General features: G+C 35.2%; 2 protein-coding genes across 4 annotated transcripts in view; one reads left to right on the top strand and one right to left on the bottom strand.

Moving 5' to 3' along the window:
- The window catches only part of IFT74 (intraflagellar transport 74), a 106,612-nt gene that overhangs the window by 31,887 nt on the left and 53,348 nt on the right, over positions 1-21,377 (top strand). For all 3 annotated transcript variants that reach the window (XM_034967268.3, XM_034967269.3, XM_063594014.1), the window contains 3 exons: positions 395-454; positions 1,857-1,918; positions 20,724-20,862. In XM_034967268.3, the coding sequence (XP_034823159.2) occupies positions 395-454; positions 1,857-1,918; positions 20,724-20,862 (261 nt within the window). The remainder of the gene's footprint in view (positions 1-394; positions 455-1,856; positions 1,919-20,723; positions 20,863-21,377) is intronic.
- LRRC19 (leucine rich repeat containing 19) lies at positions 4,209-11,419 on the bottom strand. The gene is made up of 4 exons (XM_034967270.3): positions 11,339-11,419; positions 9,449-9,962; positions 8,037-8,225; positions 4,209-7,575 (listed from the first exon to the last, which is right to left on the bottom strand). Exons 1-4 carry the CDS (start codon positions 11,417-11,419, stop codon positions 7,247-7,249), a joined length of 1,113 nt encoding a protein of 370 aa, XP_034823161.1. The 3' UTR covers positions 4,209-7,246.

Below are 21,377 nucleotides of genomic sequence, written 5' to 3'. Positions count from 1 at the left end.
ACTAATATTCCTCTCTCCTTGGGGATGTTGGCAGGGGAAGAGAGGGTGATAGATCTTTCCAAAACTCTCGTCTGTTCCAAACCCTTATTTATAAGCTCAGCCATCTTTTCAGAGCAGGCAAAGCTCCACAAGATATAATATGCAGGAAGAGTTGTTTATTACTGCTCATTTATCCATGTTAAAAATGTGATTTGTTTATTGGCCAGGTGCATAATATATGCTTACTTAGGTAGCTCAATATTTGTTTTTATCTTAAAATAGAAAATATTCAAAAGTATGAATACTTAAGTTACTACTCGTTATTTGTAAGACCGAATACCTATATTATTAATTATAGAGAACATGTGTAAAGACTAACAAAATGGTGTTTGTTTGTTTGTATTTTTGTTTTTAGTTGGTAGATAAACTTAATACCAACACTGAAATGGAAGAAGTAATGAATGATTACAGTATGGTAAGAAAATTTATAAAAGCAAATTGATCTATGTAAGTCATATCCTACAAAACAAAGCATTTATATCTAGAAATAGTTTGATAAAACCTTAAGTGCTATAGAGGTGAATATTACTCTGATTGTAAATACCACTATTAGGTATTCCTTGAGCTCCCTTAGTTGCTCTTTTAAATTTTCTTCCTGTTGATTGGCTTTCCTAAGTGGGTGTTTAGTGACTGTCTACTGTGTTTGAACTGGTGTCACGTGCAACATTAGTTAGGGAGTGCCATCTCCATTTCCTTATATATATTAGTTTACAGTATTTCTGGCTTAGTTTAAGCACAAATGTTGATGAATACTCAATGTGACAAATGATAACTTTACATAGTTTTTGTCACCAGTGGAGAAAAATGAATAGATATGACTCCAGACATAAAATATTAATTTTTGATTGGTAAATGAGAATCTGTGTTTAACATGGACATAACACTGGGGACTCCAAAAAGGGGGATGGTAGGAGGGCAATAAGGGTGGAAAAATTACCTAGCAGGCACAGTGTTCATTATTTGGGTGATGGGTTCACTAGAAGCCCAAACCTTACCATTATACAATATATCCATGCAACAAACCTGCACATGTACCTCTGATTCTAAAATAAAAACAAATTTGTATTCAATGTTCTTAGATTAATTATTTGGTAGAAAACAATAAAATATGTTAATAGCTAGCTTATTTTGATTATAAGCATTTGGATGAAAATAACATACAATTTATAATTTATATAGTTTATAATTTATTTACGTGAGTAAAGACTGTTCTATGAAGACATAGGATTGATAAAATGACTCTTCTAAATTTGGGGTTCTCAAACCATGATAACTTAGTTACTTTTAGCTTTAGAACACAAGAGAATTCACTAATTAAGAATCTTATTTCAATGCCAGATATAAAAAGTAAAAGCCTTATGTGTTTTGTCAGTTGTTTGGGATGGGGGGTCCGTTTTCTAGGCTGGGTGTGCACAGGTAGAGTTAATTAGGTGTACTCAGATAATATCCTGAATGGTTCAGGAATAAAACTTGTGGTGGTTCTAAATTTAACATATTACTAATCAAATATTTATTGAACACTCAATATATTCTTTGAATGCTGTTTACATAAATTGAATTTACATTGAATTATTTGACAGATCACTGAAGAACAATGAATATTTTTGGTATAAGATTACAATGCTTCTCAAAAAGACTTTTTAAAAATCTGATATTGTTTGTTAAATGAGGCAATTACTTTATTTTTCTTCTTAAACTTTGTATGTGGCACTAGGATAATTATAATTTCTCATTTAGTTCCTAGCCAAAATAACCTACAAAGAAAAAATTTGGTTTAATATTTATTTCTTACTAACTTATGTGTTAACTTTATTCAGCTTAAAGCTCAAAATGATCGAGAAACACAAAGTTTGGATGTCATATTTACTGAAAGACAAGCGTAAGTATAGCTAATTTAAAAATTAGATTCATAAGTAAGCTTTATTAGGTAGTTTAAGTTGTGATCCAGTTATTTCCTTGTAAATTTTCTTAACAATTTCCCCATTGCCTTTTTCATTTAAAAATATTTACAACACAAATTTTGTTGCTTATACTTGTTATCTTCATTTACCATTAAATAGCTAAATTTTGTATAAAGACTATTGCTACATAGCTTATATAAATAGGATTTATGCTGCTAGCAGCTGAACACTTATGATGGATAAGAACATCTTTATATCTACTATTTTTAGTTTTAACCTGGGCTTTTAACTAATTTGAATTTTGGTGTTTCATCCCCAGTCTAGTGAAAGACACATTATTCATTAGGAAGCTATTTACATTATTTCATTAGCATTGATATTTAATAGTTATATTAGCAATCTACGTCATATATAGATTGTATGTGTGTCTTTATATATAACCTATCTAAAGACTAAATACCAACTAACGCTGGAAATAAAGTACTTGTGGCAGTGGGAGTAATGCCTACAAAGATAATAATAGATGTGATGTAGTTAACTTATTTGTGTTTTGTCAGTTGTTTGGGATGGGTCCATATTCTAGGCTGGGTATGCACAGGTTGAGTTAACTAAGGATACTCAGATAAAATCCTGAATGATTCAAGAATAAAACTTGTGTTGGTTCTAAGGTCAAAAAGTTGATGAAGAATAATTAATTTAGAACCAACACAAATTTTATTCCTGAATTATTTATTCTAAGGCAACACAAACACAATGAGCTATGTTGTGTAAATACACATACAAGCACATTCTCTCCCAGAAATTTGTTAATATTAGTCTCTTTGAGAGCAAAGACAATAATAAACCCAAATTACCATATTCAATTACCAAAATTCAGTAACAGCAAATACACTCTCTTGTTACCTCTGCATAAAACAGTAAATATTTGATGATGGATAGATGTTAAAATATACTGATAAAACATTTGAAAGATAAATTTAATTCTTCTATTGATTAAAAACAAGAATCTCTTTTCCCCTGTCTTTAAGTAGAGTTTTGCTCTGTTGCCCTTGCTGAATTGAAGTGGCATGCTCATGGCTCACTGCAGCCTTGAACACCTGGGTTCAAGTGATGTTGCCTCAGCCCTCCAAGTAGCTGAGACTACAGGTGCATGCCACTATGCCCAGCTAATTTTTTGTTTCTTGGGGAGATGGGGTCTTATTACGTTGCTCAGGCTAGTCTCAAACTCTTGGTCTCAAGCAGTCCTCCTACCTTGGCCTCCTCAAGTGTTGGGATTACAGGAGTGAACAATTATACCTGGCCACCATCTATCATTTGCTGCTGCTGTAAAGTGATATCTTATAAACTCAAAATACTAGCAGTCTTTTTCCTTTTACAAGGAAAATTTTGTTCATGGTAACCAAGCTCTTACTTGAAAACGTTCCTTTTTTTTTTTTGTTATCCTGGTTTTAATCCATTTAGCAAATATTTATCATTTACTATATATAAGATACTCTCTTAGGTACTTCAAATAATAAGAAATATATAAGCTATAGGCCAGTGTGGTGGTTCACACCTGTAATCCCAGCACTTTGGGAGGCCGAGGCGGGTGGATCATGAGGTCAGGAGATCAAGACCATCCTGGCCAACACGGTAAAACCATATCTCTACTAAAAATACAAAAATTAGCTGGGCATGGTGGCACAGGCTTGTAGTCCCAGCTACTCGGGAGACTGAAGCAGGAGAATCACTTGAACCTGGGAGGCAGAGGTTGCAGTTAGCTGAGGTCGCGCCATCGTGCCACTGCACTCCAGCCTGGTGACAGAGCGAGACTCCGTCTCAAAAAAAAAAAAAAACAGAAATATATAAGCTATAATCCCCTGAAGGCCTTAAAGAGTTTAGAACATTTAAGTTCTCATTTATTTCATCATTTATCTCAAAGTTATGTAATACCTAGGTCAGGTTTTAAATATTATATTTACATATTTTACAGATATTTCATCTGAAAACATAATTTCAAGAATAAAAGTTAAAGAATGTCATAGATTTTTACATCTATTTGGTTTTTTTTATTTAGGAAAATCTTCAAATATGGTAATTTGTCCTGAAGATACATCCAAACCATTTAAAAACTCTGTCTGTAATTTGTAATTGAGGCTGAGTGAAATTGGTTCTCTTGTCTGTTTTAGGCAGAAATTGAAATTAAGAACAATTGGCCAGGTGCAGTGGCTCATGCCTGTAATCCCAGCACTTTTGGAGGCTGAAGTGGGTGGATCACCTGAGGTCAGGAGTTCAAGACCAGCCTGGGCAACATGGCGAAACGCTGTCTCTACTAAAAATATAAAAATTAGCTGTGTGAGGTGGCAGGTGCCTGTAATCCCAGCTACTCAGGAGGCTGAGGCACGCGAATCACTTGAACCCAGGAGGCGGAGGGTTCAGTAAGCCGAGATTGCGCCACTACACTCCAGCCTGGGTGACAGGGCGAGACTTCGTCTCAAAAAAAAAAAATAACAAAAAGTATTGTTACGAAGGTTACTTTTCTATACAGCAGTAGAATAGATTTATTTCTTGTGTTAATCAGATGGCCAACATCTCAATAACACAAAGATCTATCTTGACTCTACACAGAGTGACCAAGAAATGCCATACCTCGAGAAGGCAGGTGTAAAAGGCTTCTGTTTTCATTCTCTTCTCTTTCAATACAACCATTTAGTGTGGTCTGACCATCTGGTTTATTATGGAAAACTCATCTATAAAAAGTTGGTTATAATAAACAGCCTCAATATATTACAACAACAATATGTAAGACACCTGGCATTAATTCAGTTTCACAGTCTTGCTTGAACTAATGATTCTCTTCTAATCCTGCACTTTCTAGTTAGTATTAGTCAAGATCAGTTGTCCTGTAAAAATATATGTAATTATAGTTTTATACCCATTTATTTTTCTTTGTGTAGTCAGATATTTATTGAATACCCCATATTCAATAGAGGCCCTTGAATATAAAAGCTTAAGTGTAGTCTTTGCTCATTTGCAATTATATTTCATTTTGCTACATTTCTCAAATATTAATATTTGCATCTTATAATTAGGAAATAATTTAGCAGAATGATACATTGTTTAGAAAAAGATATTTTATGTTCCTATAATCATCTCATTCTTATAATTAAGGTTTAAAACAAAGTATAATTGATCTATAAAGAAACATTAGCCATAATATACTTATATCCTTTGTTGAAAACATGTGTCTGTAAACACAAGCAAATATGTATTATAAATTAGTAAGTTCTTCTATTTTACAGGTATATCATCCTAGTTTTTATTTTCTCTCAGTAGACATTTGTATTGAATTTACTAATTATGTAACTTTTAAAATGACTATTCTATAGATTATGACATAGATCTATTTTATTTTAGCCTCTTTTTTCTAAGGAATTGTCAAGTACATACAAATTTTTAAAACTTTATTATATACATAAACAATTTGAACATACACAGAAATAGCATACTATACCATACACAACATACACAGAAGTAGCATATTATACCCTTATTTAGCTCCCAGCTCCATCAGCTCATATTTGACCTTGCTCCATCCATACCTCTAGCCACTGTTCCATTCCACGTGTTGTAATGAAGAAAATACCAGAAATATTATTTCACCCATCAATATATTTCAGTGTTTCAGAGATATACTTATTTGTAAAAGATGTAAATTCTTAATTTCTCTGCATATGAAGGTAAAAATTATAGATTGTGCTACAGTTTTTAATGTACTGTTTGCATTGATAAATTATTAAATTGTGATTATAGCCAATTGATTATGAGGACTCAGCAAATAATTTTCTTTAGACCCTTCCTATTACAGCCTATAGGCCAGTGTTTTCCAAACTACGTTCTTTGGAATGTTATTGAACTACGAGCTCTTAGTAGATGTAACTCAAAGAATGGGTTTTGTTGTCAAGTAAGTTTGAGAAATTTTTAATACTTTGCTCTTGAATAATCAGAGAGCAGTTTAGCATAGTAAAGTTTTACATAAATCCTATTGTAAAGAATCTTGGCCAGGCACGGTGCTCCATGCCTGTAATCCCAGCACTTTGGGAGGCCGAGGCGGGTGGATCATGAGGTCAGGCGTTCAAGACCAGCCTGGCCAACATGGTGAAACCCTGTCTCTACTAAAAATACAGAAATTAGCCAGGCATGGTGGTGTGCACCTGTACTCCCAGCTACTCGGGAGGCTGAGTCAGAAGAATTGCTTGAACCCAGGAGGCGGAGGTTGCAGTGATCTGAGACTGCGCTGCTGCAGTCCAGCCTGGGAGACAGGGCGAGACTTTGTCTCAAAAAAAAAAAAAAAAGAAAAAGAAAAAGAATCTTGTTTCACCTTGTTTAAACTACTAGTTTTTCCTGTAGTAATTTGACCATGTACCTCTTTCTTCTTTTGTAAATACTTGTGAATGTCTCTCTGGAAATTAGTATTCTAGAAAAACAATTTGGGAAACATTGCTCTATCTACTGAATAGATAGAAATAGCTGTCCATGGACCACATGAAGATTCCTTAGTGTCAGCACAGACCAATTTGAATAAAAATCTCCCAGAGAGAGGTAGAAATATGTATTTTTAAAACAAGATTTATAGATAATTGTGATGCCCACTTTGGAAGCCAGTATGACATTAAACTGTAGTGATCCTGCATTATGGTGACAGCCTTTCTTTATAACCAGAATCAATAGTGACTTATTAGGGATTATGCCTGAACATTGTGCTTGTGCTTTAAATTGCTATGAAATTTTAAGGAAATTTATTGTGCTATTTCAGGAAGCATTTCAAAAAAAAATTTTCCAACTCTATGATTTTATTCTGGGAGCGTAAAATCAATCTTAGTGTATTATTTAAGCTATCTCTGTTCCTCACTTTGACTTCCATATATTAATAAATCCTAAACTTTTATTTCTTTACTGATTGAAACATTAGTATAACTTAATACATATTATGTCAAATATCTGTGTTAATATGAGAATCCATTCATTTTAGTTCATGAATAATTTAGACCTTTTTACTAGTTCGTATGGTCACCCAAGCACTGCTAAGAATAGTAGTGCTAGTATTGTAGACTATGTAACTGTCAACTACCAAGGAGTGTCAGTTACTGTATTTGGACCTGCTTGCTCAATATAATGCAAAGAACATAATTTTATGATATTCATGTATGTTGTCATTAATATAAATGCCTGCCAGCTGTATTTTGGTATGTCACATAGCAAAATCTCCATTTCTAAACTGTGAGTGAGCTGATAACTTTGCTTTAAAAAGCAAACTTTGAAAGAAATTAATTTTCTTCACGTAATTCATGGATATCTATATATTTGTCTTCAATAAATCCATCATCATCTACCACAAATGAATGTAATTGTTCAAATATTACTGTAGTTTCTTCAGAGTTTGTTTCTGGTATCTGTGAAAGAGAGCTTGGATTTCCAGTAAAACCATCTTCATGGGTTTCTGCTTCATGCTCTTCCAGGCGATGATGATTATAACTAAGCAGAATATTGTACCATATTGGGCATTTAATAGCAATAAAAATGAGAAGTGAAGTCGTCAGTACAGTGACAACAACACCAACAAGAAAAGCCCAACTTTTTCCAAGAGGTTCATGTTCTTTAATGGAATACCAAGAGAGGAGAGAGAAAGAAAATTTGTTAAGTTGGCAAAATAATCATAATTATATATCCTAATTCTCCTCAATATTGGTATTAAAAATAAACATACATTGTAGTTTTCTTTAGATTTTGTTTGGTGGATGAATTCTCTTTGTTCAAAATAGCTGTGTTTGCAATTTTGTTACCCTTTTACCTAAGACCATTATTGATTTATACTCGTTAAGATTTGTGACTAGACTAGTTAAAACAAAGGCTCAGAGAAGTTAAATAATTTGCACGATGGCATTTGGCTTGTAACTAGCAGAGCCTAGTTTGGAGGAGCAATATTTTGTAAATCTTTAGTTGAGATGAGGAATCTTTCTTTTACATTTTTTATAGAAATTTAAAATAAAGATAACTACCTCAGTTTATTTAGTATGATACATTCAGCAGTGTTAATATTCAGAACCAGTATATTACCTGAATTTCTTGTTAAGTTGTTCGAAGAGCTGTTAAATGTTGAATTGCTGATGGGCTGAAAATGAATATAAAGATCTTCAGTTACTGATGAAGGAAATTTTGAGTGGCATTCAGCCTTATGAGGTACTGTTTTGATATTGTAGCTCTGCAGGCTGTTGGGGTAGCTACACATGGTGATGTTCTCATTTTCTAGTAAATCAGAAAGAGTAAGATTTAGTATAGAGAAAAATAATAGTTAACAACATTTTATAATTGTTTTATCTAGAATTTTTGACATATCTGTCATTCTTAAAGGCATTATAAGAAATTCCTGTTGTATTTGTCTAGCAATACAATGAAAGAATGATGCACATTTCTGTTTATTATTTTATAAATATGGCTTAAATGCAGTATCTTTGTTATTTAGTTTATCTGTATTAGTGTAGATTTTATTATTAATATTGTGGTTACATGCTTACAATCTGGATCTCAGGCACAGTATGGTTTGCAGTTAAAATACGTCACTTGTTTTCACTTAGTCTAGGAAGCACTTTTAAAAAATTAGTCTTACATATTGACTTGGCTAACAATACATGAAATGACATTATCATCTCACATGTATAGAACATTTACATTTCTGGCCGGGCGCGGAGGCTCATGCCTGTAATCCCAGCACTTTGGGAGGCCGAGGCGGGTGGATCACCTGAGGTCGGGAGTTTGAGACCAGCCTGACAAACATGGAGGAACCCCATCTCTACTAAAAATACAAAAAATTAGCCAGGCGTGGTGGCTCATGACTGTAATCCCAGCTACTGGGGAGGCTGAGGCAGGAGAATCACTTGAACCTGGGAGGCGGAGGTTGTGGTGAGCTGAGATTACGCCAATGCATTCCAGCCTGGGTAATAATAACAAAACTCTGTCTCAAAAAAAAAAAAAATTTCTTAATTTTTCCCCCTGGTAATGGGGAAGGAGAGCATCTATGCAGCTGTTACTTTTTAGTGTTTCTTCCTGTTTTGCTTAAACAGAAATTGTTTCCTTTTTTTTTTTTTTTTTTTTTGAGACAGAGTCTCACTCTGTTGCCCAGGCTGGAGTGCAGTGGCACGATCTCGGCTCACTGTAACATCTGCCTCCCAGGTTCAAGCGATTCTCCCACCTCAGCCTCCCGAGTACCTGGTACTACAGGCGTGGGCCACCATACCCAGCTAATTTTTGTATTTTTAGTAGAGATGGGGTTTCACCATGTTGGCCAGGCTGGTCTCAAACTCCTGACCTCAGGTGATCCCCCTGCCTTGGCCTCCCAAAGTGATGGGATTACAGGCATGAGCCACTGCGCCTGGCTGCTTCCTTTTCTTTAAAATGTGATATGAGAGATTTTTCTGTGGTGGAACATTGAGTTAATCACATTTTGGTTTTGCTTAATTATGATAGCTTACCTAATGTCACATTTGATGTGTTCAACCAGTTCTGCAAATTAAATAGACTGCAAGAGCAGTTCCATAGGTTTCCATATAAAGTTATTAATTCCAGATGAAATAGTGGTGGTACATCCAAATAGCTAATCAAATTGCCTTGCAGATTCAGAAGTTTTAGGCTTCTTAGAGGCACAAATACATCAGCATTCAGTTGTTCTATTTTGTTTTGGCAGAGATATAACTGTTTTAGTTTATTTAAGCCTAAAAATGCACCCTGTTGAATTACATAGATGGAGTTTCTACAGATATTTAAAATTTCTAGACTGGAGAGGTTACCAAAACCGTTATTATGTAAGATAGTAACCTTGTTCTCAATCAAATAGAGCTCTGTGAGTAAAAAGTATGTCTGTAGAACTCTTGTGTCTGTACCATTAAGAGTAATTTGGTTATAACTGAGATCAAGTATAGTGACATCTTTCTTGATATCTGCTGGAATCAAGGTATAATTTTTTTCAGTAAAATTACATTGGACTTCCTAGAAAAATAAAAAAAAGAAAGGCATTAATCAGAAAAAAAATTAATAGAATTTCCCCAAATTTCATATTTAAGCACTTAGACATTAGAAGGACATTATTTTGGGGAAAAAACCTACTATCTAATCTTTTGGTGTTACAGTAGAGCAAATCTTTTTCTTTATTGGGATGAAATACTAAAAATTAAGGATATTCTGATACTTACAATTGAACAAAGAGATTCCAATTTGTTATACGGGTATTTTCCAACTGTTATTACATGATCATTACAGAAAGTAATGCTACTGGAGTATTCCCATTTATATATGTGGAAATATATGGTAAATAATAATTCTGTTAACATTTAATATTCCAGTGTGCACAATTGCTTTATAGTGGGGAAATTATTTTAAACTATATGTGTTTTTAAAATCAGCAGAGCTAACAACATTATACCTAGGGCTGTTCAATAATTAATAAATAGGCTGGGCATGGTGGCTCACGCCTGTAATCCCAGCACTTTGGGAGGCTGAGGCAGGCGGGTTACCTGAGGTCAGGAGTTCAAGACCAGCCTGTCCAACACGGTGAAACCCTGTCTCTACTGAAAATACAAAAAAAAAAAAAAGTCAGCCGGGCATGGTGGCAAGCACCTGTAATCCCAGCTACTTGGGAGGCTGAGGCAGGAGAATCGCTTCAACCCAGGAGGCGGAGGTTGCAGTGAGCTGAGATCATGCCATTGCACTCCAGCCTGGGCGACAGAGCGAGATTCCGTCTCAAAAGCAAGCAAGCAATCAATCAGTCTGAATAAACTCTCTGGTTTAACTCTCTTAAACTCTCTGGGTTTAACAGCTCAAAGTTTGGTGTTTTAAAAGGAAATATTTATCTTTTATCAGAAATGGAGCCAGGTATTGAATTTAAAGAGCCACACAATCTGAAATACTTTTTTTATGTGGATATAGATGGAAAGAAAGAAATAGTTCTTGTTTTTACTGAACAGTAAACTAAGAATAAATAGAACTAAGAATAGTTCTGGTTTATTACTGTTTTTGCAGTTAGATTTTTTCACCAATAATAATTCAATAGCAGTTTCTCTCATAAATATGTGCTTTTTTAAAAAAAGTTTCCTACATTTTAAACAAGATTTTAGTCTTAAAACTAATTTCTGATTTTATAGTGAAAATTTTCAGATCTCTCCCTTTAATCAACTTTTAAAGAACTCCGTTTTTATAAATGAAGGCTGCTTTTGTCAAATTGGAATTTGGATATACAGAGCTAAATAAACTCTTAATTTTAGTAGGTCAGATTTTCTTTGCTTTCTTATTGCCCTTTTATATTTTACTAAATATACAGAAAATGTACCTTTGAAAATATTTTTACTATTTTGATTGTAAAAACTTACTCTTTTAGAAGACTGGATTTTGTCTGATAATAATATCATGGAGAGGGGCCAAAAGAGGATTGTGATGCCTGTGACTTTCATGTTGCAGACCTGATAGAAAAGAGAGTATTTTCATTAAGGACATTTTTATTTTTCCCTCTTTTGAATCTGTTTATTCTTTTTTTTTTTTGGCTGAGACAGGGTCTCACTCTGTCACCCAGACCTGGTGGCATGGTCACAGCTCACTGCAGCCTTGATCTCCCAGGCTTAAGCAGTCCTCCCAGCTCAGCTTCCTAAGTAGCTGAAACACAAGCATGCACTACCATGCCTGGCTAATTTTTAAAATTTTTGTAGAGATGGGGTCACCATGTGTTACTCAGCCTGGTATCAAACTCCTGGGTGCGAGCCATTTCCCCCCAGCCACTGGCGTGGCCTTGAAAAGTGCTGGGATTATAGATATGAGCCACTTACCCTGGCCTTTCAAATCTACTTTTTCTTGAAATACATAAAATGTGAAACAAGTGCATGGCCATTCACCATCCTTGCACTCTGATCTTAATAAACTAGAAAGCCCCTTTGAAGAATGAGACTGATTTCTATTTTTTCTTTTTAGAGAAAATTAATATTTTTAAGTGTGTCTCGTTAGTTTCTAGATCTCATGAAAGGAGCTTTAAAGCAATTTAAGTGGTTGTAAATTTTAAAAATTTAATATAGAAGTGCACAAAAGAAATTCAGGAAAATGTATATTTATGCATGTTTAAGTATATGCTTATATTGATGGTCTTGATTTTTTCAATTTTAAGCATTATCTATTGGCATTATCTATCTATTATTCTTGACTTAAAACTGTGGGAGATGAGAATCTTTAGCACTCTTTTTCCCCCCATGGTAACTTTTAAAAATTTTATTGAGGCGTGGTAGATATACATAGTTTTGGGGTACACGTGATAAAATAGTGCATTCATATAATTTTTAAAGATCAAATTAATGTCCTTGGGATATCCAACACGTTAAATATTTGTCTTTTCTTTATAATGGAAACATTCAAATTCTCTTCTAGCTGTTTTTAAATGTACAGTAAATTAGACGAGAGGGAGAGCATCAGAAAATAGCTAATGGATGCTGGGCTTAATACCTAGGTGACGGGTTGATCTGTGCAGCAAACCACCATGGCACATGTTTACCTATGTAACAAACCTGCATAACCTACACATGTACTCCGGAACTTAAAAATAAAAGTTGAAGGAAAAAAATTACTGTAAACTATAATTACCCTACTGATCTAACACTAGGCCTTCTTTTTTTAAGCAAACTGTATGTTTGTATGCATTAATAAACTTTTCTGCATTCCTCCCTCCCTACCACCCTTTCCAGCCTCTGGTAACCACTAGTCTACTCTTAATCTATATGAGATCCACTTTTTTAGCTCCCACATGCCGGTGAGAATGTGTGATATTTGTCTTTCTGTGCTTGGCTTATTTCACTTAACATAATGACCTCCGGTTCCGTTTTTGTTGCCGCAAATGACAGGATTTCATTTGTTTTTATGGCTGAATAATATTCCATTGTATATATATGCTACTTTTTTTTAATCCATTCATCTGTTGATGGGCACTTAGGTTGATTCCATAGTTTTGCTCTTGTGAATAGTCCTCCAATAAACATGGGAGTGCAGCTATCTCTTTAATATATTCATCTCTTTTTTTTAAATGTATACCCAGTGGAATTACTGGATCAAATGTAAATGTAAGTGTTATATTTTTAGTTTTTTAAGGAACCTTCATACTGGTCTCCAGAGTGGCTATACTAATTTACATTCCCAGGAGTGTATGAGGGTTCCCCTTTCTCCACATCGTCACCAGCATCCGTTATTGCCTGTCATATTGATAGAAACTACTTTAATGGGGGTGAGATTATATATCATTGTAGTTTTGATTTGCATTTCCCTGAGTGATTACTGATGTTGAGCATTTTTTCCACATACTTGTTTGTCTTTTGTGTGTTTTTTGAGAAATATCTATTCAGTTCTTTTGCCTTGTTTACTTGGATTATTTGTTTTTTATCGGTTTGTTTTTGGCTAGTGAGCTGTTTGAGCTCTTTATATCTTCTGATTATTAACCCCTTTTTAGATGGGTAGTTTGCAAATATTTTCTCTCATTCCGTGGGTTGTCTCTTCAATTTGTTGATCATTTTCTTTGCTGTGCAGAAGCTTTTTTGCTTGGCGAAACCCCATTTGTACATTTTTGCTTTGGTTGCCTGTGCTTTTGAGGTCTTAGAGACACAAAAAAATCTTTGTCCAGGCCAGTGTTCTAGAGCAATTCTCCAGTGTTTTCTTTTTTCTCTCTTTTTTTTTTTTTAAATAAAGAAAAGAGGTTTAATTGACTCAGTTCCATAGGCTGTACAGGAAGCATGTCTGGGGGGTCCTCAGGAAACTTACAATCATGGTGGAAGGTGAAGGGGAAGCAGGCATGTCTTACATGGCTAGAGAAGGAGGAAGAAAGAGCAGAGGGAGGAGCTACACACTTTTAAACAACGAGATCTTTTTTTCTTTTGAGACAGAGTCTGGCTCTGTCGCCCAGGCTGGAGTGCAGTGACGCCATTTTGGCTCACTGCAACCTCTGCCTCCTGGGTTCAAGTGATTCTCATGCCTCAGCCTCCTGAGTAGCTGGGACTACAGGCATGTGCCCCTTTCATGTGTGTCCATGTGAAGAGACCACCAAACAGGCTTTGTGTGAGCAACATGGCTGTTTATTTCACCTAGGTGCAGGTGGGCTGAGTCCAAAAAGAGAGTCAGCCCTCCAGTGTTTTCTTGAAACAGTTTTATAGTTTGAGGTCTTATTAAAGTCTTTAATCCATTTTTATTCCTGGATATGGCAAGAGATAGGGGTCTGGTTTCATTTTTCCATATATAGTTATCCAGTTTTTCTAGCACCATTTATTGAAACAACTATTATTTCTCCATTTTATGTTCTTGGCACCTTTGTTGAAGACGAGTTGATGTAAATGTGTGTATTTATATCTGAGTTCTCTATTCCATTCCATTGGTCTATGGATCTGTCTTGATGCCAGTACCATGCTGATTTGGTTACTATAGCTTTGTAGAAAATTTTGAAGTCAGGTAGTGTGATGCCTCCAGCTTTGTTCCTTTTTGCTGAGGGTTGTTTTGGCTATTTGGGATCTTTTGTGGTTCCATATGAATTTTAGGATTTTTTTTTCTACTTCTATGAAGAGTGTCACTGTATTTTGATAGGAATTGCATTGAATCAGTAAATTGCTTTGGTTAGTATTGATATTTTAGCAATGTTCTTCCACTCCATGAACATGGATTATATTTCCATTTTTTTTGTATCCTCTTCAGTTTCTTTCATCAGTGTTTTACAGTTTTTGTTATATAGATATTTCACTTCTTTGGTTAAATTGATTCCAAGGTATTTTATATTCTTTGTAGCTATTGTAAACAGGCTTGCTTTCTTGATTTCTTTTTCAGATTCTTCACTGTTGGCATATCTAAATTCTACCAATTTTTATATGATGATTTTATATCTTGCAACTTTACTGAATTCAGTTGTCAGTTTTTACAGATTTTTTGTGGAGTATTTAGGGTTGTTGTTTTTTTTAATTTTTTAAGTGTAAGATCATGTCTGCCAGGTGCAGTGGCTCACGCCTGTAATCCCAGCACTTTGGGAGGCCGAGGCGGGCAGATCACCTGAGGTCAGGAGTTTGAAAGCAGCCTGGCCAACATGGCGAAACCCCATCTCTACTACAAATACAAAAATTAGCCGGGTGCAGTGGCAGGCACCTGTAATCCCAGCTACTCGGGAGGCTGAGGCAGCAGAATTGTTTGAACCTGGGAGGCAGAAGTTGCAGTGAGCCGTGATCATGCCACTGTGCTCCAGCCTGGGTGACAGAGTGAGACTCTGTCTCAGAAAAAAAAAAGAAAAACTAATCAGAGTAGGCAAGAATCCATGCAGCATTCTCGCCTCGTTAGCAATAAGGAATTTACTGCTATTTTAGTGCTAGTCTGTTCTAGTCAACTTCCTCATTGCCTTTGATTTGTTGATCCATTTATGCACATTCCCCTTCTACCTTTTCTCTTTCCATAGTTAAATGAAATTTGTTAGGAAAAGCTACTCTGCCTCCTATATTTTATAAAATTTGGATGTAGATCATAATAGAATCCCTTTTAGAGCCAGAAGTGCATTTAAACTATCACTTATTCAAGATGATTGCCCATAGAAGAGGGATGCCTAAATCATTTACAAAAGGTAGTTTACCTATGTTTAATGATTTATAGGAATAGGTGTTCAGCTCCTTCAATGGCTTGTTTCAGTATTTCTCAATGATGTGGTGAAATTCTTACGGATGTCTCTAGTAGGCTGCAGAGGTGACTGAGGAGAGGTGGGTAAGGGAAGTGCTGTTTTTTTTCCAGAAACAAATAGGATGGGGATAGTGAAAGAAAGCAAATAGGCTACAAAGAAAATGAACTAGATTTAAGTTAAAAGTTGATATGAAATAGAAGCAGGTGAAAAAAGTAATGGAGGCAAGACAGGACTGTGAGCTTATGTGGAAATGGAGTTGGAGTATGGTTTTATATTTATTGTCTGTATCTGCTATTTAATGCTAATAATTGTTTTCTCAAGTGCGCTAAAAGAAAAAAATCATAAGGATTAGAAAAGGATTTTTTTTTCCTTTCCATTTCGTAGATCTTGGAAGCAGTGTATACTCAGCTCAAGGTAGATTCTGTACAAGAAAGCATTCAACAAATCTAAAGCATCGTTAGGTCTGAAGCTATGAAATACATTGATTGATCCATACTATCTGTGAGAGTTTTCACATATTTGTGTGCCTTTTCAGAGGAGAAAGATTGAAAGAGGGGGTGATGTTGATTATCATGACACTGAGTAAGTCCCCAGACAAAGCATTTGCTAGCATTATTGGGTGTCTTTAAAAAAAAAATCAGATAGGTAGAATAGCTAGCCAAGTAGATTATGCAGAAATTATCCATCAGTCAGTTTAGCCTGTTTCAACAGTTGGTTTAAAAGGAAGTCAGTCATTGTTGCTTTCTTTCTCCTTTTGGAATATTTTCTAATTTGGATTTTTTTTGAAATGATAGTTGAGTTTCATATAGTGATTACTTAGGAGCTAATATAAAATAGAAAACTGGAATAGAAGATGGAATATCAGTTTCTTTTGTTATTTCACAAAATTACGTGCATTTTTACCTAGCATATGATCTACGTTACTGAAAAAAAAAGAGCTTTACTCAAAGGAAATGGTAGATACTGAAAAAGAAGCATTGTTCTTAATAAAGTTTCAAGTACATGTTTCTTAAGTTATTTACTTTATATGAGTATTATATGCTATGAAATAAAGAGATGCTGTAATTATTTTGGTTTTGTTAAAATCTAAATGTAGTTTTTCCATTAAGTATTTTAGATATTTATGCCAGAATTCAATGTATTTAGAGAATGATGTTAATAATACACAATTAACTTTGTTTCCTTATTTAACTATTGTGTAGTTTTTTTCAAATTTAAAACCTTTTTGTAATGGAAAATTTCAAGGAAAAAACCTAAGTAAGAAGAATACTTATCACCCTGCTTCAATAATCATCAACTCATGGCCAGTCTTTTTTTTATCTTGCAAATTGGCTTTTAGATTAGTGTCACTTCGGAATGCTCTGTGATTAACATATTTTAAAATAAAAATTCTTATAAATTTGATTGGCTAGATGAAACCTTTTTTCCCCCCCAAAAACAATTACTTAGTATTGTATTCTAACTTTATTTAGGAAAGACCCTTTGGCCATGTCACAGGTATATAGTATTTTTGAGGTAGATCATGTGAAAATATAATCATATTTTCTTATTTTTCATCACTTCTTAAAGGCAAAGATGGTTGTACAGACTTAACAAACTTAAATATGATTAAAAAAAACAACAATAACCAAAGCTATAAATATACAGATCTTACCTTTTTTTCTTTTGTCTCTAAGACTTGTGTGCTAAAGGAAATTACTCTGTTTCAACAGCATTAAAAAAAGTACATCGTATGATTGCATTTCACTTTGTTTTAACCTTTGTACCCAGTGAACAGGTGATTTAAAAAAAAAAAAACTAGACTTCCTTAGCAAAAGATTGACTAGAAGAATAATTTCTTAAAGTCATCTTTTCCTTTTTTAGTATAACAAGTAAGGCTGTTTGCCTAACCTTTGTGTTTCTTTCTTTTTTTTTCTTTTTTTTCTTTTTTTGAGACGAAGTCTCGCTCTGTCATCCAGGCTGGAGTGCAGTGGCATGATCTCGGCTCAGTGCAACCTCCGCCTCCTGGGTTCAAGCAGTTCTCCTCCCTGCCTCAGCCTCCTGAGTAGCTGGGATTACAGGCTCCCGGCACTGCACCTGGCTAATTTTTGTATTTTTAGTAGAGATGCGGTTTCGCCATGTTGGCCAGGCTGGTCTCAAACTCCTGACCTCAGGTGATACCCCTGCCTCAGCCTCCCAAAGTGCTGGGATTACAAGTGTGAGCCACTGCACCCAGCCTACCTTTGTGTTTCTTAATTACTCTTTGAAAGTTTTATTAAAATATTAACAATTTTACTTATTGATTTAGAGTTTACAATATTGAAAATGCATACTTTTGAAAGATAGACTGTTGCTAAATTAATTTATGTTTGTCCTGATGGTATTTTGTGCTTAGAAGCATTCAAATTGAGGTCAGGTGCAGAGTCTGACGCCTGTAATCCCAGCACTTTGAGAAGCTAAGATGAGAGAATATTTGAACTCAGGAATTTGAGACCAGCCCGGCCAACTTAGCAAGACCTTATCTCTACTCAAAATAAAAAGTAAAAACATTAGCAGGGCATGGTGTTGTGTGCCTTTAGTCCCAGTTACTTGGGTGGCTGAGGTGGGGGGATGGCTTGAGTATGAGCATGCAGTGAGCCATGATTGTGCTACCACACTCTAGTCTGGGTGACAAGTGGTACCTGTCAAGAAAGAAAGACAGAAAGAGGGAGAGGGAAAGAGAGAGAGAGAGAGAGAGAGACACGAGAAGAGAGAGGAGGGGGAGGGGAAGGAGGAGGCGGAGGAAGGGAAGGAGGCAGGGAGGGAGGAAAAGGAAGGAAGGAAAGGAGAGAGAGAAAAGAAAGGAGGTAGGGAGGGATTCAAATTGTAAAGATACCACCAAGTTTTGTATTCTATTGAGTTTCAACGTTTTTGTTTACTTATCATTGTGTTTTGTTTTGTTTTGTTTTTTTTGAGATGGAGTCTCGCTCTGTCACCCAGGCTGGAGTGTAGTGGCGCAATCTCAGCTCACTGCAAGCTCTGCCTCCCGGGTTGACGCCATTCTCCTGCCTCAGCCTCCCAAGTAGCTGGGACTACAGGCGCCCACCATCACGCCCAGCTAATTTTTTTGTATTTTTAGTAGAGACGGGGTTTCACCGTGTTAGCAAGGATGGTCTCGATCTCATGACCTCGTGATCTGCCCGCCTCGGCCTCCCGAAGTGCTAGGATTACAGGCATGAGCCACCATGCCCAGCCTATTTACTTACTTTTATGACACCATCAGTGGTTTTACTGCCAAGTTATAACAGGAGCAAAGTACTCAAAGCATCAAAAAGACCTTACACCTGGACATCATATGGCCTTTAGAAAGTCAGTTACCTTTCTTATGCTGTAATTTCTCCTCTGTAAAATGGAATACTTTATAACATTAGTTCTCATCTTCCTACATTGAAAGAAGAAACACTGTTGGTAGTCAGTAATCAAATTTAGAATGAATTCCTTCCAAAAGATTAATTCCACTGGGCTTCAGTATCCTTAATTTATGAAAATAGATATTTTCCTCTTTCAATTTCTTTGAGCTCATATACCTATACAAATTGTAGCAGCAGGAAACACATTTGTTTTACTGTTGTAATTGAAGCTCCAAGTGAAGATACCACTACTCCAACAGTGAAACAAAAATAAATAGAAATTCCAGGTTGTTTTACTATGTTCATCTTTTATTTGGTTATTTTGAGATTTTTTTTGGTAGGGAAATTTCTGAGTTTACGTTGTTTATTCTAGTAGTAGGATATGAATGTGTAGAAGGTGTGTAGGGGATATGTGGATCCACAGGCTTAGCTGGTGATTGTGAAAACTATAGAAGTTGGTATCTATGAGCGAAAGTAAATAGTGATAGGTTAATCAGATTTTGAAACTCAAAATAGAAATTAATGATCTTGGGAGTGAAAATGTGTGTTCAATCCAGCCTTTTATAAAATGTAAATCTTGAAAGTATTTAGATAAGTGGCATCTTACCTATTCTTTTCTCAGAGTTTCTCTCTACCCTATCAATAATTGACCTTGCCTAGGCAACAAGTGACATGTCATTGGTATTTCTTTTGATTACATGATAAAAATGGTTATTGCTTCTAATTAATTTCACTATTACTACTTTTATAGGATTATGTTTGTAATGTTTATTGTGTTTTTAGAGAAATGAGCTTAATATTTTACAATGCTAAAAAATAGCAAAAATTTGTGAAATAGCAATGTTAACTAAAGCGGTAAGTAAAAGAGAACTTAAGCAAAGCATATTATTAATCTAAAGCCATAACTAAAAAATCAAATTGCACTGCAGGCCTCTCTACTCCCTAGTTCTGTCAGAGCCACACTGGATAATTTACATGGGAAACTTCTATACAGTATTTAATTTAGTCAGAAAAACTTATGGCTAAAGGATGCTTTAAAACCACAATTTTAAAACTTATTTGTCTTTTTTTTTTTTGAGATGGAGTTTTGCTCTTTTGCCCAGGCTAGAGTGAAGTGGCGCGATCTCGGCCCACTGCAAACTCTTCCCCACTGGGTTCAAGCGATTCTCCTGCCTCAGCCTCCGAAGTAGCTGGGATTACAGGTGCCCGCCACCACGTGCGGCTAATTTTTGTACTTTTAGTAGAGATGGGTGTTTTGCCATGTTGCCCAGGCTGGTCTCGACCTCCAGACCTCAGGTGATCCACCTGCCTCAGCCTTCCAAAGTGCTGGGATTACAGACGTGAGCCACCGAGCGCAGCCTCTTATTTGTCTTTTGAAGGTATAACTTTAAAAAAGTATAAATGCATCCTCATATATATAAGTCATTAAGGATTTTTTGGTAATCTTTGTGATTTCTTAGTAAAATAAAATGGAGAGTAAGGAAATAGAGGAATTTAGGGATGGAGAAGAGAAAGATGTAAAATAAGTTTGTGCTAATGGGGCCAAATTTTATATAGGTCAAATAGCATTTTTTAGTACAAATATAAAGACTTTTCAGTCACACACTGTGGTTGAATGTCTTTAAGTATCCTATTAAATTAGGACCATGACTTGTATAAAATAATTGGGTATTTTTTCCTCAGTATAGTATCAGGAATATTGTGTGCTTCTGATTTTAGGAAAGAAAAACAAATCAGAAGTGTCGAAGAAGAAATTGAACAGGAAAAACAAGCAACAGATGACATTATCAAAAATATGTCTCTTGAAAACCAAGTCAAGTACCTAGAGATGAAAAACACAAATGAGAAACTGTTACAGGTAATACAAATTACTGCTGTGTGCCAAGCATGTATCATTCTTGCTACTAAAAGTATAGTTTGAATATCAGCAGCATCAGCATCCCCTGAGAACTTGACTATACTTTGAGATCAGTTTTCATTTTAACAAGGTCCCCATCTGATTCATACGGATATTCACATTTCAGAAGAATTTATTTAGAAAACTTCATTTTCATATGCTGTTTGATGACCTAGCTTTTACTCTTATTATTTTTGGTTCACTTCTATTTATTCATTTTGCATTTCATAAAGACACATGAAAATACTCGCATTTATAAAAATACTTGTCTATAAATATTTGCATTTATAAAAATACTTTTCTATAAATGTTTGCATTGATAAAAATACTTGTCTGTAAATTAAAAAGTCTGTAAATACTTGCAGTTACAGACTTTTAATGCAAACATTAAAAGGCCTCATAGGTGGAGGTTGCAGTAGTGAGCTGAGATTGCACCACTGCACTCCAGCCTGGGCAACAGAGTGAGACTCTGTCTC

This window comes from Pan paniscus, chromosome 11 (genome assembly GCF_029289425.2).
Source record: "Pan paniscus chromosome 11, NHGRI_mPanPan1-v2.0_pri, whole genome shotgun sequence".
Lineage (NCBI taxonomy): Eukaryota > Metazoa > Chordata > Mammalia > Primates > Hominidae > Pan > Pan paniscus.
This window is presented reverse-complemented; position numbering and strand designations above follow the sequence as displayed.